General features: G+C 45.0%; 1 protein-coding gene across 5 annotated transcripts in view; it reads right to left on the bottom strand.

The window, feature by feature from the left end:
- Positions 1–14,050, bottom strand: part of GULP1 (GULP PTB domain containing engulfment adaptor 1) — a 1,926,496-nt gene that overhangs the window by 303,036 nt on the left and 1,609,410 nt on the right. For all 5 annotated transcript variants that reach the window (XM_078683687.1, XM_078683689.1, XM_078683690.1 and 2 more), the window contains one exon: positions 5,073–5,189. In XM_078683687.1, coding sequence (XP_078539813.1) covers positions 5,073–5,189 — 117 coding nt within the window. The remainder of the gene's footprint in view (positions 1–5,072; positions 5,190–14,050) is intronic.

The following is a 14,050-nucleotide window of genomic DNA, read 5'->3' as shown; positions in this document are numbered from 1 at the left end:
ATGTAGCCTGCGAATTTCCTGAAGGGTACATGTGCCGTGATTCGGGTGCGGGGTAAAACCACCCAACGCAGGCCAGTTAGTACCTGGAATCGAGAGTGGACCTAACCTCGCAGCGGACAAAGAGTGGGGGAGGGCGCCATCAAACCAAACTCGATGCTGCCAATGATCTATAGGTATTTCCAGTGCCCTGTACGGTGTATATTCAGCCGGGACAGCCGAGGCGGTGTAGGAGTGGAACAACCCAGAAGTTGCATCCACAGCCGGAAACGTAACCCAAGAGTAAAACAACTCGTAAGGGAACGCCGGATCTGCACATACCACGAAAATCACAGCCATCCCATCCACCGGGACTTGGTAAGTCTGAAGGTGGTTGCGCACCGCCACGCGACTATGCTGCGCAATGGCTACCGCCGCCATGACAACACTGGAAACAAGAAAATACACAGAATACTTTGTAGCACAACTGGGTAGTAATTCAAAGAAACCGTTTAAGAAAGAATCAAGCTTGAAGAAGACCTATTTCAAAAAATAGGTAGGTTTCACCGACACCCCGCTTTCCGGAAACGGAGGTGAAGGGGTTAAGGTTCGAACGATATACTACTCGAGTGTCATGATATAAGACCACCGAAACCGTTGGGCGCCATGTCGCAGGGTTTCTGTTCTCACACAGAACTGTGCACAGAGGAGTGGAACCTCGGCGAATTAGGGTGACCCAAAACTCACCTTAGTACACAACTCACCCCTTACCGAGCTAGCTACAGTGTCTCATTGGACATATCAAACTCCCAATGCTTAGACAAACCAGAACATGAACTTACAGTACCTCAGGGTACGTGGAACTCCTGAACACTCTTTCGTTATATTATCATTACAAACCAGAACATGGAGTAAAGAAGACACATGTGCATTTGAAATATTTATTTACTAATGCCGTCTTCTCAGGCGCAGTATCTTAGATAATACAAGTATACTTATTATCAGTAGCAAAATTACCATCATAGTTACTAAGACATAAAAAGCGAATGGTGACAGCATGTTAACATACTGTAATGAATAAGAGTTAACAACACTTATATCTCACCCTCCCTAACACATATATTATATTATTAGCTAAGAAGGTCTCTTTGGGTTGGTTTAGGGCGGGCCCATACCTTAGTGTCCTAGCATGAAGGAATCACATCAGCATACACCAGCTCTCTCTGCATGTGCACCGCATCAAGTGTGTTCTATGTGCCTCGTGCAAAGCAATATCAATCCCGCCTGAAGCCAGAGTTGGCAAAGGCTGCACTTGTGTTATGACTATGAAGGCGTGGAGATCAGACCTCATAACAATTCCATATCGTGTTGTTCCTGAAACTTCAGCACTCTTCGTGCAGACATAGTTTATTAAGCAAAGCTAATATCAGAGCAATAACATATTATTCTCACATACACCACGGCAAACTACTAGGTTGAAAGCTAAGTCAACAATTAAGTGTCGTGTGCAGAAGTTGCAAGAAAGAAAAATGGCGTTTAAACCTCAAATGTACCTATGCTAACTTAACACGATATAAGGATATACAGGAGCTATATGACACTCTGTGCCTAAAAAAAATGAATCCGATCTCATGTAATGTTATCTGGTGCTTATGTAAAGTCCTTGGGCCAAGTTCACGCTGTAGAAAGAGTACAAAAATAATAAATTAATAAATTAGTAAATGAAGGGTTTTTTGCAGAAAATAAATATTTTTAACGGTGCATATTTTTTTGAACTTTCTGAGCTGTTCTGATGAAGCGTCTGCTTGTACAGAAATACCGAAAATCCCTTGTTCGTACATTTTCATGGGTTGTTCCAGTCAGAGTAGAGGGTGAAAAGGTCAGAAGAGGGCATCAATACAACAAACTAAAGCTAAGAGATTGCATCTTTGACAGTAGTCAAACGGAGCATGAACCATGCCCTCCACCAGCTGGGCCATGGGTGAACGGAAAGTACAGGCCATTTCTAGGCGGTCCGCCCTGTTGCCAGTCGAGGGAGATGTCACCTCACTAGCACATAAGAGGTGTGAATGTGAACCGCGCAGGTCATGAAGCTCCATGCTGGCTCAACGACTGCCCCGGTATGTCATTTAAATGGCACACGGAGAAGGCGAGCTCGATACCAGGAAACGCGAGACAGGCACATTTCACAGGTTGCATTACCATAGGAGGGAGTGCTCTTCAATGGAAGACAATTTCCTGAGAAGTTCCAGAGCACTTAAGTCAGCGTGATGTAGTCAATGTGTATATGTTTTTTTGATTTTCATTTTGTCGAAGCCGTCTCAGGTACTTTTCCGCCCTTCTCAGTACCACATGCTTTAAAACAAGAATCTCCACAAGTCTATCTCGGTCTGTTATCGTACCACGATAAAACAAGCAACACTGCTTAATGTAAATTAAACATGCGTTTTTGGATGGAACACGAGCGTGGAGACTTCGCAGAGGAACCACGAGAAAGATTGCCATTTTGGGGATCAAAGAAAAGTGCCAACGAGGAGGGCCGTCGGGGAGGGATGGTGTGTTGGTGGATTGCGATGAGTGTCATAGGGGAGAGGATCGGCACCGGTCTTTTTGGGAACTTTCTGCCCAAACAGGCACGCAGCGACTCCAAACACAAGCCCTCCCAAAACGCATGGTGCAAGAGTGTGTGACGCAAGTATGAAATGCCTGAAGCGAAATGATCCATGTAGGAGGGCCAGTCGCTATGGGCATGACAAACACAATCAAAGTAGGGACAAATGGCAAAATTCACCATACAAAAGAGGAGTTAGAAAGGCACAGGTAAGAACCAATTCAAATTGGTGGGTGTGGCCAAGCTCCTCATTCCGAATACAGAATACCTCGCAGAGCAGCGCATGCACGCGGACTCTAGGCTTGACCTAAACATGTATTAAAACTCAAAGGCACATCAAGAACTTCATGCCAGCCAATGTTGTGGAACACAGCCGTTGTAAATCAGGAAACAAGCGTTTGCAATGCAATAGGTCTCAAATTTATGCAAGTTTAAGCTATTGGTGTTGTAAATGACAATGCCTATTATTTTAAATGAAAAGCAGTGTAATTTACAATGCTAATAGCTTAAAATGGAGTAATTGCGAGACCTATTGCATTGCAAAAGCTTGTTTTTAAATCCATCTATATTTCAGGCACAGCACTTAAGAAGAATGATTTAAGGCTTCTTGGAATGCTCCTCCATTGGCATTTTAATTTTGGTGTGTGACTCCTCCTGCCCAGTGTTTAATAACACTGTTCTCAAGAATTAGTTCTAATGGATTTCAGACACTTGTCTCCCAACAGACAGATAGGTCACTAACTTTTGGCAAAAGGGCTACAAACGTCGTGGAGATCTGCTAGATGAATTCAGTCCTGTCCTGCAGTCTTCATTGTTTCAGGGACCTTTGCCAAAGTATAAAGGGCCATGTGTATCAAGCAAAATTGCGAATTTCGGCATTTGCGATCGCAATTTTGCTTTGTGGTATGTATGAGGCACATCTGCGTACAAAATAAGGAATCGCAAATTGCAATTCCTTATTTTGCAATTGCATTTAAGGAATCGCAAATTTTGCGATTCCTTAAATGCAATGTAAGAAGCACCAAAAAAGTGTAATTTGGCCTTGAGAAATTGCAAATTACCACCAACTTCAAGTTGGTGGTGATTTGCGATTTCTGTGAAAAATCCACTTTTTTGCATTTTTCAAAGTGCAATGTGAAGCACAGGGCATGTATGTTTGCCACATGTGCACCCATGCGTATTTCAGGGGTGCAACAGGGTGTCCTTTTGACACCCTTGCACCCTTGAAATTGGATTCTCAATTTGCGATTTGCTAATTGCTAATCGCAAATTGAGAATGTTTTCTCATTCATTCCTATGGGCCCATAGGAATGAATAGGGAGGTATTTCTTAATTGTGAATCGCAATTTGAGATTCACAATTAAGGAATATGTAGGATTCGCAAAATGTATTGCAAATCCTACATGCATAGCATTTTGTGATTCTCAAATAGCGATTCTCAAAAAATCGCTATTTTGAGAATCGCAAAATGACTTTTTGATATATATGGCCCATAGTTCTTAAACATAAACAAGGGCTTGTGTTTCCTAGAGTGCATTCAGTGAACTGTTCTACAATATTGCGTTATACAAGGAATCCATAAAACCTTCTGCAAACTTTGCGTCAGGTTAAAGTCAGGGATCATCGCTTGGCATTGGCAATATGTTTGAAAGATCTGGTAGAAACAGCCTTAACTTAAAAGAATATTAAGACACTCAACTGACGGATGGCAAATTAAGCCTACGCTGTGAAGATAGAGGGCTTTTTTGAGAGTTTGGCTGTCAGGAACTCCATTTCTAAAATTGTTGTCACTAATAAGTGAGATTGATTATAACAGACATGTAATACTCCAGACTGGATATCTGCCACATTTTAAACAGTGTACCCTGCCTGTCAAACTCTAAATAAGGCCAAAAGCCTTATTCATCCTAGAGATTAATGGGGGTGGGGGATGTCCGCATACTCTAAATGAAATCACAGGGTTTTCACTTGACAAAGCACACAGGTTTTGCAGGCAATATTTTATACATTTTGTTCTTCAGATATACTTTTAAAAATTCCATATGAAATTGGGAATTTTAAATATTTTCTGTACATTTGAACTAAATTTCACACAGTCAAGATGCTATTATTCTCTTGTATTGTATAGACATTCATTGCAGGAAGTGGCTTCCAAACATGCGGTAAGCATATATTTAGTTTCTGTGTTACAGGAAAATGGTAAATTCCATTCGATACATATATCAAGATTTTATTACGTGGGAGGATTTTGTGTTCATAGACTTAGAACTTTTCTTATATGTCCCAAAACAAATATATAATACTTTGTTTTTCGATACACGCACACACACACACAAGTATCTGGTGAGGATTCCACGTTCACAATTCCTTGGGTTTAGATGATGTATTCCTTAAAAGTACACTACAGCACCACTATTCCTTAGATACCACAGTTAAGGCAATGCAGCTAAATCAATCAATTACACATCAATTTGGAAAAGCTTACCCTTTTCTGGAGGCCTGCTATCTGTTTCCTTGTTTCAACATCTTTTCCACCAGACTCCAAAAATTTTCTGTAGGCTAGGTCAAAGGCTTGACCAATTGTTAAAGTTATCTCTTCTGCCTAATAATAAAAAAAGGAATTGAAAATCAAATTTGCAAAAGGGCAAAAAATATTTAGCATTTCTCATTGTTTATAAGATCATTTGTGCATGTATTCTCTTGTAATGCTTGGAGCAATATCACATGGGATTTGGTTAACATAAACCCGATTACAGTTCAAAATAAACTTCATTTATGCTGCTGTTATTAATAGAGATATTTTTGAATATTCTCAGCATGAGTGAACCATTGCAAAGGGGAACAGGAATATTGGCTAAATTCCATGGGTGTTGTGAATGAGTAACGTGATGGTCAGATTCAGGTATTACGCCACAAAAAAGAATTTCCTCTCAGGACATGATGGGTTCTTCGTCCGTACTACCCCCTACGCTGCTCCGCTGGTAATACCAGGATGCGATTACCTCCGTGCTACCCCCTACGCTGCTCCGCTGGTAACACCAGCGGAGCAGCGTAGGGGGTAGCACGGAGGTAATCCCATCCTGAGCCTGTTGCAAATTTAGCAACACCACCCCCAGCGTTCTTTTGATGCTCATGAAGCAAGAAAACTTTATACAATAGGTATGACCAAGTGCCCCCTTAACTTAATATGTGTTGTCTATGTTGTATGTTCTGTGTGTCTTTCTTTTACAGGTTCAATGCATCTTTGGTGCTCCAGGTGACTGCACCTGTTTGAGCTAGCCCAATCTGGACAACCAAATTTATTCTCTTTTGGTTTTTGTTTTTATCCTTCTAGGTCATGCAGCTGCATGTTCCTTCACCGCTGTAGGCACATTATAGCCTTAGTTTCCATTTATATCACTGTAAATAGTCTTTCACTTTTTTGGTAAATTATACACCAATTAGAAAAACGTGAGTAAGGTGGGGAAGTTGTGCCCCCGTCCTGAAGAAGGAGCACCAGCTCCGAAACATGTCGACGCACACCAGAGGTACTGTCCATAGTTACGACAGTTAACTACCTCAACCTGCACTTCTTTTACTAGTACCAGCCCGAGGTTGTGAATAAAGTTTTTTCTCTTACACCTACGAGCCAGGTACTTTTTAATCTTCACTATATCCCACCACTCACATTTTCACAATACCCAACCACTTCCACCGCACGCACCACAGATAGTCTCTACTACCAGTGCTCCCGCGTAGTCGTAGGTCGTAGCACGCCGCATCCTGTTAGAGGGGTGCGAAGGCCCCAATGATGAAGCATGGCACCAAGGGGCCTGTTGGTGTGTGAGGGGTATTTTACAAAACACTGAATGTCCCCACATTGGTGGTCTACATTCCCTTTGTCCACTGTGAGTAGGATTCCTTTTGTTTATATAATATTATTGGAAGGCACCCACAATGTATAGACACAGAACCAAGGAAAAGCAATATGAATACGGAAACAGCTAAATCTCATTACGTTTTTTTTGTATTAATATTTTTATTAGATTTTTACAGACATATATCACAATTAATATTTAGACATTTCGCTTTGTCCATCCAGGGTGACATACCATTAGGGTTCGGTGCTGGTAGCATGCTTTACCATCGTTTGGGCTCCCTGTTAAACTTATACTCAAACTTATAACATAAAACATATACCCAGTGGTGTCCGAAGGGTCGGTCTGGTTGCATTGGACTCTGGGTTTACTGGGGCACCTGTCTCATAGTCTACTCTGCGGTAGCTAAAGAGGGGGTATGAAAGAGAGGATTCTAGGAAGAAGGGGAAATAGGGGTGCCCAGCTCTGAGTAATAGGGGGGTACCAGGAAATACCACTGATATTGACTTGCACCTTCAAAGTGGATCGTATGGGTCTAAGAACCTATCCAGGGAGGTCCACAATCCCCTATTAGGATTTCTCCCCGGTGTACTGCGTAGGGTAGTGAAGTCGGCTCCCCTTAAGAATGTTACCCAGTTGAGCCAACCCTTGAAGGTGGCTTTGGAGGTGTCCTTCCAATTGGTGAGGACTATTTTAACTGCTGCTGTTAGTAAGAGGTCGGTACAAAAGGGGGTGGTGATGGACGGAGCATCTGAACCAATCAAACACTCACACCCAGTCAAAAGATCTGGGTTTAATCCATCACCGTTCTTCCGTTAGTAAGAGGTCGAGCACGCTTCTGTCATGTTACGAGTCTAGATCAGATGTTATGAATGCGGTCGTGAATGTGGAGAACTCTTCTTTAAGAGTACACCCTAAGGCTTTGCATATGAAGGAAAAAACAGTGCAGTGGAAGATGAGATGTGACAGGTCCCCTTTTTCTATGTCACAGTTCCAGCATCGGTTGTGATCCCTCAGACCCATGGCCGCTAAGTGAGCCGGGGTCCAGTAGGTTTTGTGTAGCAGCCAGAATTTTGTCTGGGCAAGCACCGGGGATACCATGTTCTTCGTAGGGGCTGAACAAAGGGTGTGTCTATCTTGCTCGGACAGGGCTGAGCCTAGCTCTGCCACCCAGTAATTGGTCATTTTGTTATTGAGCTTGGAGTTGTTGGGGCGGAGAAGTTTGTAGATGTGGGAGACTTGATGACCAACTTTATTCAGATTCTCCATATACTGGAAAATTGAGGGCTCGTGGCTTGCTATAGCTGATTTGATCAGGGCGGTTCTGATTTTAAGAAAGTTGTAGAGTTCTATGTCAGGTAGTTTATGTAGTTTCTGTAGCGTATTGAAGGTGAGGGGTATCCCCCTTCTTCCAGCTGGGCCGGGAGTGAGATCCCTACTCTTTTCCATGAGATTATGGTTAGGGGTTTCCCTCTATATTTTATCTTTGAGTTTCCCCATAGCGACTCCCATTTCGAGTTTCTGATGCTGTATTTTAGTTTTTGATCCACTTTGAGCAGGGCGAGTCTGGTATTTTTGAGTATAAGGCTCATGTTGTGTGCTTGTTTGTTTATGGTGAGTAGAGTTAAAGGTTCAAGATTGTTAAGTATGCCCTTCTCCATCCTGAGCCAGACCACTGCATTGCTCTGGTTGGGTAGGATCCAGTAGATCCCTTGCCTCGCTATAAATGCAGTCTGAAAAGTTCTGAAATCTGCTAGGTTTAGGCCTCCTAGTTTCTTATGTAGACGTCATTTCTTCAGGCTTAATCTCGGCTTTTTGTCTTGCCAAAGGAACTTGTTTAGCAGTTTGTCAGTCTTGCGGTGGAAGTCATCCGTTAGTGTAAGTGGGATCATTCCCGCCAGGTAGTTGATCACCGGCGTGATCATCATCTTAATTGTGTCTACTCTCCCCCACCAGGAAACAAACTTGGGGGACCAGGAATCCAAGAGTTTTTTTTATTTTTCCTAAGGTTAGCTTCTCATTTTGGTCAAGTGTGGATTTGAGGTTTTTGCCGAATTGGATCCCTAGGTATTTGATGAACCCTGGTTGCCATGCGAGACCTGAGTTGCCAAGCACCTCTCTAGTGGTATAGATATTGAGTGGCATACATTCCGATTTGTCTCTGTTCAGTTTATATCCTGAGTGGGACGAGTATTTGGCTATTAATTCCATGATGGCAGGGATGGTGGCTTTTGGGTCCTCTGTGACTATGAGTATGTCGTCCGCGTAAGCAGGTAGTTTGGCTGTGGCATTGTTTATATTGACCCCCACCATCTCTCTATTGGCTAAAATCTCTCTGATCAGAGGTTCAAGAGCCAGCAAGAATAGCGCGGGGACAAGGGGCAGCCTTATCTTGTCCCTCGTTGTAGTGTGAATTGTTCAGAGACCCCCCGTTAATTGCTATCTGAGCCTTGGGATTTGCATAAAGTGCCAACACTTTCCGCGTGTAGTTGTCTCCCAGGTTGTATGATCTCATGCACTGTTCTAGGAAGTGCCAGGCCACTCTGTCAAAAGCTTTCTCTGTGTCTAGGATGATTGCTAACGCAGGTGTGTTGGCTGTGGATGAGTGTTCGAGGACGTGGCGCAGAAGTCTTGTATTATCATGTGACATGCGTGACTGCAGGAAACCTACTTGTGAGTTGCCTATTAGCTTAGGAAGTATCGCGTTAAGTCTGGTGGCTAGGATTTTGGCGTAGATTTTGCAGTCTAAGTTGATAAAGGAAATGGGTCTGTAGTTCTGGGGGGAGGTCGCATGTCCTTGCCTTCTTTAGGGATAACTATAATGTTTGCTTCCGTCATAGTAGTTGACACCCTGACCGCCTCCTCACAATAGTTGAAGACCTTTTTCATGGTTGGGAGTAGTTGGGGTCTGAAGTTTTTATAGAAGGCGGCTGTATAGCCGTTCGGGCCCGGGGCCTTATTGTCTTCAAGTGAGTTAATTGGCATCTCAATTTCGGAAGCACTTATCTCCTTACCTAGTGCGAGTGCTTCCTCGTTTGTTATCTAAGGTAGATTTAGTCGGGTTAGGTATTCAGTGTCTCCGTCATTGTCTAGTGAGTGGTCTCTTTTGTAGAGTTCTTTGTAGAACTCATAGAATGTGCGTAGGATGTCTTTGTGTTGAGTGTGCGCGTTATTGTTTGTGTCAGTGATGGATAGTATGGTGTGTTGCCTCTGTTTGTATTTCAGGTATGACGAAAGGGCTTTCCCTGCCTTATTGGCCTTGCATAGGTTGATCTGTTTGTATTTGTTAATCCACAGACCCACACTTTCCCTCAGAATTCTATTATATTTGTATTTTTTTTCGTCAGCTCCTTTAGTGCTTTAACATTCGTTGTATCATTGCTGTGCACCCCCTCTATTTCTAATCAGTCTAGATGTAATCGAGCTGTCTTGTTGCGTCTTGCCATGATGTTGATTAGTGTCCCTCTAATGGTCGCTTTTAGTGCGTCCCACGCGGTGTTGGGATCCATGTCTTGTGTGTCGTTATGTTTTATGTAATCGTTAATGGCTTGTTCTATTTTAGTCCTATCTTTTTGGCATGTAAGAACAGCATTGTTGAAGTTCCACCTGTGTGTGATATGTTCGTAATGTCGGCCAGACAGCTGTAGGCTGATGCATGAGTGGTCTAAAATAGATCTAGCTTCTATGTTTGTGTCTGCTATTAGGTGGCTGTGGGAGCCTGATATTAATATGTAGTCTATTCTACTGTAGGAATTGTGTGGGTTGGAGTAAAAAGTGTAGTCTCTGGTATCCGGGTGCTCTAACCTCCAAGGGTCCCTGAGGTTAAATCTGTTACATATGTTTTTAACAATGCTGTGTGAGGCAGGGTTTGCACTTGTGACTGTCTGTCAAGGGTGTAGCCTAGTGCTAGATTGAAGTCGCCTGCCAACACTGTCATGTCCTTTTAGGAACCCGCTTCCAGTCTCCTAGAGACATCCTCCCAGTATGCAGTGTCATCTGTGTTTGGGGCATAGACGTTCACTACTTGGATTGTTTCGCTCCCTCTTTTCAAATTTGTTACTAGTAGTCTACCATCTTCCTTGTGTTGTTGGTCATCTATGGTTATTCTAGACTTCTCGTTTATGAGTGTAATCACTCCTCTTTTTTTTCCTAACGCAGGCGAGCATGCCATCTGGCCTATCCATCTAGCCTTGACTCTAGTTGCGTCTTGTCTATATAGTTTAGTTTCCTGTAGTAGTATAACGTCCCCTTTGGTCTTGGCTAAGTAATCTAGGATCTTCTTCCTCTTGAGGGGGTGGTTAAGGCCCTTAACATTGAGGGAGACTATCTTTAGGTCGGTTGACAGGGAGGGGCTATTATTGTTTGTCATATCTTAGGTTGGATGTGTGTCGCGGTCCCCGCTTCCCAGTGTGGGTTGCGCGCCCTGGACTTTAGTTCTGCTAGTGGACCTTGTGCCCATGACGGACTCCCTCTGGGCCTCCTCTCTATTCTTGGGTGTTTCGTCCCAAAGGGCTTTGTTACCGTATATCTGGCTTTGTGCGGGTAGGTGGAGAGCCGGATGTTGAAAGGTTTGTGTGTAGTAAGATATGTCAGAGTAGTCGAGAGACACAAGTAAGACAGACAGGACGGAGTAGACGACCTGGACGAGATAGACGGACAAGACAGACGGACATTAACCTTCCCTTCCCTCCCTTCCCAACCTCGCATCCCTCCCCTTTCTCACCCTCTCCCCGCCCCCCCCCACTCCCGATCCTTGCCCGCTGAACGCGCTACGGCAAGTTCCTTGTTCCGCCTCCCTGAGATAGTACTTCGGCATCCCTTCTACCCCATGAAGGGTGATACTTAGACTATAATGGTATCCAATATTGGGGGTCAAAGATTGCAATGTCTATCCACACATAGCTCCTTCTCCCCTTAGTCAGCCCGTGCTGTCCCCTTGTTAGTTAATTCACCGCAAAAGGATATGCATCATCAGCGATTATGAGCGCACAGTTTAGAGGTAGATTCATTGTAATTGAATAGTTCTGAGGTATGTGGTTGTTCTGAGGTAGATGTGGTTGATTATCCCGGCTGAGATCTTTAATCTCTGTATCCTGAATGGTCAATCTCTTCTTGGTTCTGGCGATGCTCTTCTCTTACTCGTTCCCGGTTGTGTTATTTCCATGTCTTGTTGTGTTGGAGCCTGTAGGTATCTGCTTAGTTCATTGGGTTCTTCGAAGACTAGTGACCTCCCCTTGTTGATTATCTTGAATTTGGTGGCACCCACGAAGGAAAACAGGATGTTTTCTTTCCTTAGTTTGTCTCGTTGGGCCAGGAATCCCTCTCTTATGTCGACGTTACTCTTGGAGTAGTCCTGGGTTAAGATTATCTTGTGGGCGCTCCATTGCATGTTCTGGTTCATCCATGCTATCCCAAAGATGGCTTCAGTGTGTTGCGAGTGTAGTGGTTTGCATATGATCGGGCGTGGGCGTGGGCCCGGCCCTATAAGCTTTGTCTAGCTCAAATGGTTGGTCAAGTTTAACATTCGTGATTTTGGGAATCAGTTCCTCGATGAGGGCCATGCATGAACCGGCTTTGTCTTCTTCCCCCTCTGGAACACCAAGGATTCTTATATGGCTCTTCCTGTTGCGGTCGTCCATCCCCGCTGTCTGCGGTGTTGCCGTGGTTTTAGACAAAGCAGCTATGGTTTTGTTTGTGAGTTGGTCTGCGTCTTCGATGTCGTTGACCCTCTGTTCAACCGCTGTGATCCTGTTATTCGCCGCGTGGATGTCTGCTCGGGCCGCTGCGAGTTCAAGCTGGATTGCATCGGTGGTCTGTTTGGTTGATTTGGCTAGGTCATGCACCTCAGCTAGTTTTTTCAGGATCATATCAAGAGTGGTGCACACATCTGCTCTTTGTTTTATAGGTGAGTCCGTGGGGCAGTCTCCCTTGTTCTTCTTTGGTTGCTGCCCTGCCATCTTTGGGAGACCTCTCTTTGTTTGTATAATTTGGTATCTCTTGTCTGCCTTTTGCGCGGTTGAGCAGTACTTTTGCCATATTCTCCTCTTTGAGGGCTGGTATGGTTTGACCAGATTTTGAGTTTGCGATATGTTCCACTTTTACTGATGGTGGTTTGTACCCGTTCTGCTCCCCCAACTGGGGTTTGGCTGGCCAAGCTTGTCCTTGTTGTCCTTGCAGGTGCCACTTTTCCTTCACCGTTGTAACACTATAGGCGTTGTAACACTATAGGCGTGTGTTGTGGATACTGCACATGTAGGTCTGCTTTCAGGCACTGGGGATGCCGCTAGGACTCTGCTTTGTTCCGCCGGCTGGCCAATATTCCTAAGACAGAGTTCATGCGGTTTCTGTAGACTCTAGTGCTCCCTTCGGGATATACACTTTGTTGTGGCCTGTGGACTTTGTGCCCGGAAGTGACCCAGAAGTGACCAATCTTGACGTCATCGCTGGTATATTGTGATTGTAAGCTACGCTGCTGCCATCAATACACCCTATATACACCCGCAGTGTCTAGGGAATCGGGAAAGGGCGTCCGGCTCACCCCAAGCTAGCGGTGTCCGGTGTGCACTAGTTGTTGCAGTTTCAGAAACGGCTTTGTGTTCCTGAGCCCACCAACTACGTTGCTTTTCCTGTCGTGTGGTACCTCTGCCTGGTATATTCGGGGGGAGTGCCCAGTTTCCCAGGGTGTATGCTGTCGTCAGACTGTTCGCCCCTACCTCATAGGATGGTTTGGGTGAGGGTTGCTCTTGCTTAAAATGGCGGCCTCCTTTGTTAGGACTCAGATGCGACTTCCCTGTTGTCTGAGTTTTCCCTTCCCTAGGCACGGGTGATGGTTGCTGGCCGTGTTGTGTCGGGTTGCCAGGTAGTCTACTGGCAGTATAATCCCCCGTGTCTGACCTTCTGCGTCGCTGTGCTATCTCGCCAGTGCATCCTCTGCGGCTACGCCTTCCAGTGCACGTGTTTATTCACCCAGTCTAAGATGGCGGCCCCCAGCTGATAGTATCGGTTTCACTTTCTCCTGGGGGTTGCGGGAGCCCTCTGCCGGGTCAATTGTAAGTCTGGTGAGTTGGCATTGGGTAGTGGGGATAGCTTCGTTAGGAGGAGCACTTACCTCGTTTGGCAGTTTTGACTGATTCTCCTTCTCCGCCGCTGTCCCCCGCGTCGCCTGTGATCCTGTGGGGCTCCCTGCTTCAGGATACGATCGCCATCTTGATTACGTGGGGTATCGGGTGCCAGGAAGATCTAGGGGTTTTATCACTCTTCTGCCTCACCGCGCAGCATCTGTTTCTTGTTCGTTCTTCGCCCTGTTCATTCCGCCGTGCAATCAGGTGATTTTCATGAGCATTCAGGTGGTCGCTCTGCTACCTCGCCAGTGCACCCTCCGCGGCTATGCCTCTCCTTTCAGGTGTTTAAATGCCCAGCCTAAGGTGGCGGCCCCAGCTGATAGTATCGGTTTTGCTTTCTCCTGTGGGTTGCGGGAGCCCTCTGCCGGGACGACTGGAAGTATGTTGAGTTGGCGTTGGGTAGCGGGAATAGCTTTGTTAGGAGGAGCACTGACCTCGTTTGGCAGTTTTGAGTGCTTCTCCTTCTCCGCCGCTGCACCCCGCGT

Source organism: Lissotriton helveticus, chromosome 3_1 (genome assembly GCF_964261635.1).
Source record: "Lissotriton helveticus chromosome 3_1, aLisHel1.1, whole genome shotgun sequence".
Lineage (NCBI taxonomy): Eukaryota > Metazoa > Chordata > Amphibia > Caudata > Salamandridae > Lissotriton > Lissotriton helveticus.
The sequence above is the reverse complement of the archived record's forward strand: the minus strand, read 5'-3'. Positions and strand labels throughout refer to the sequence as shown.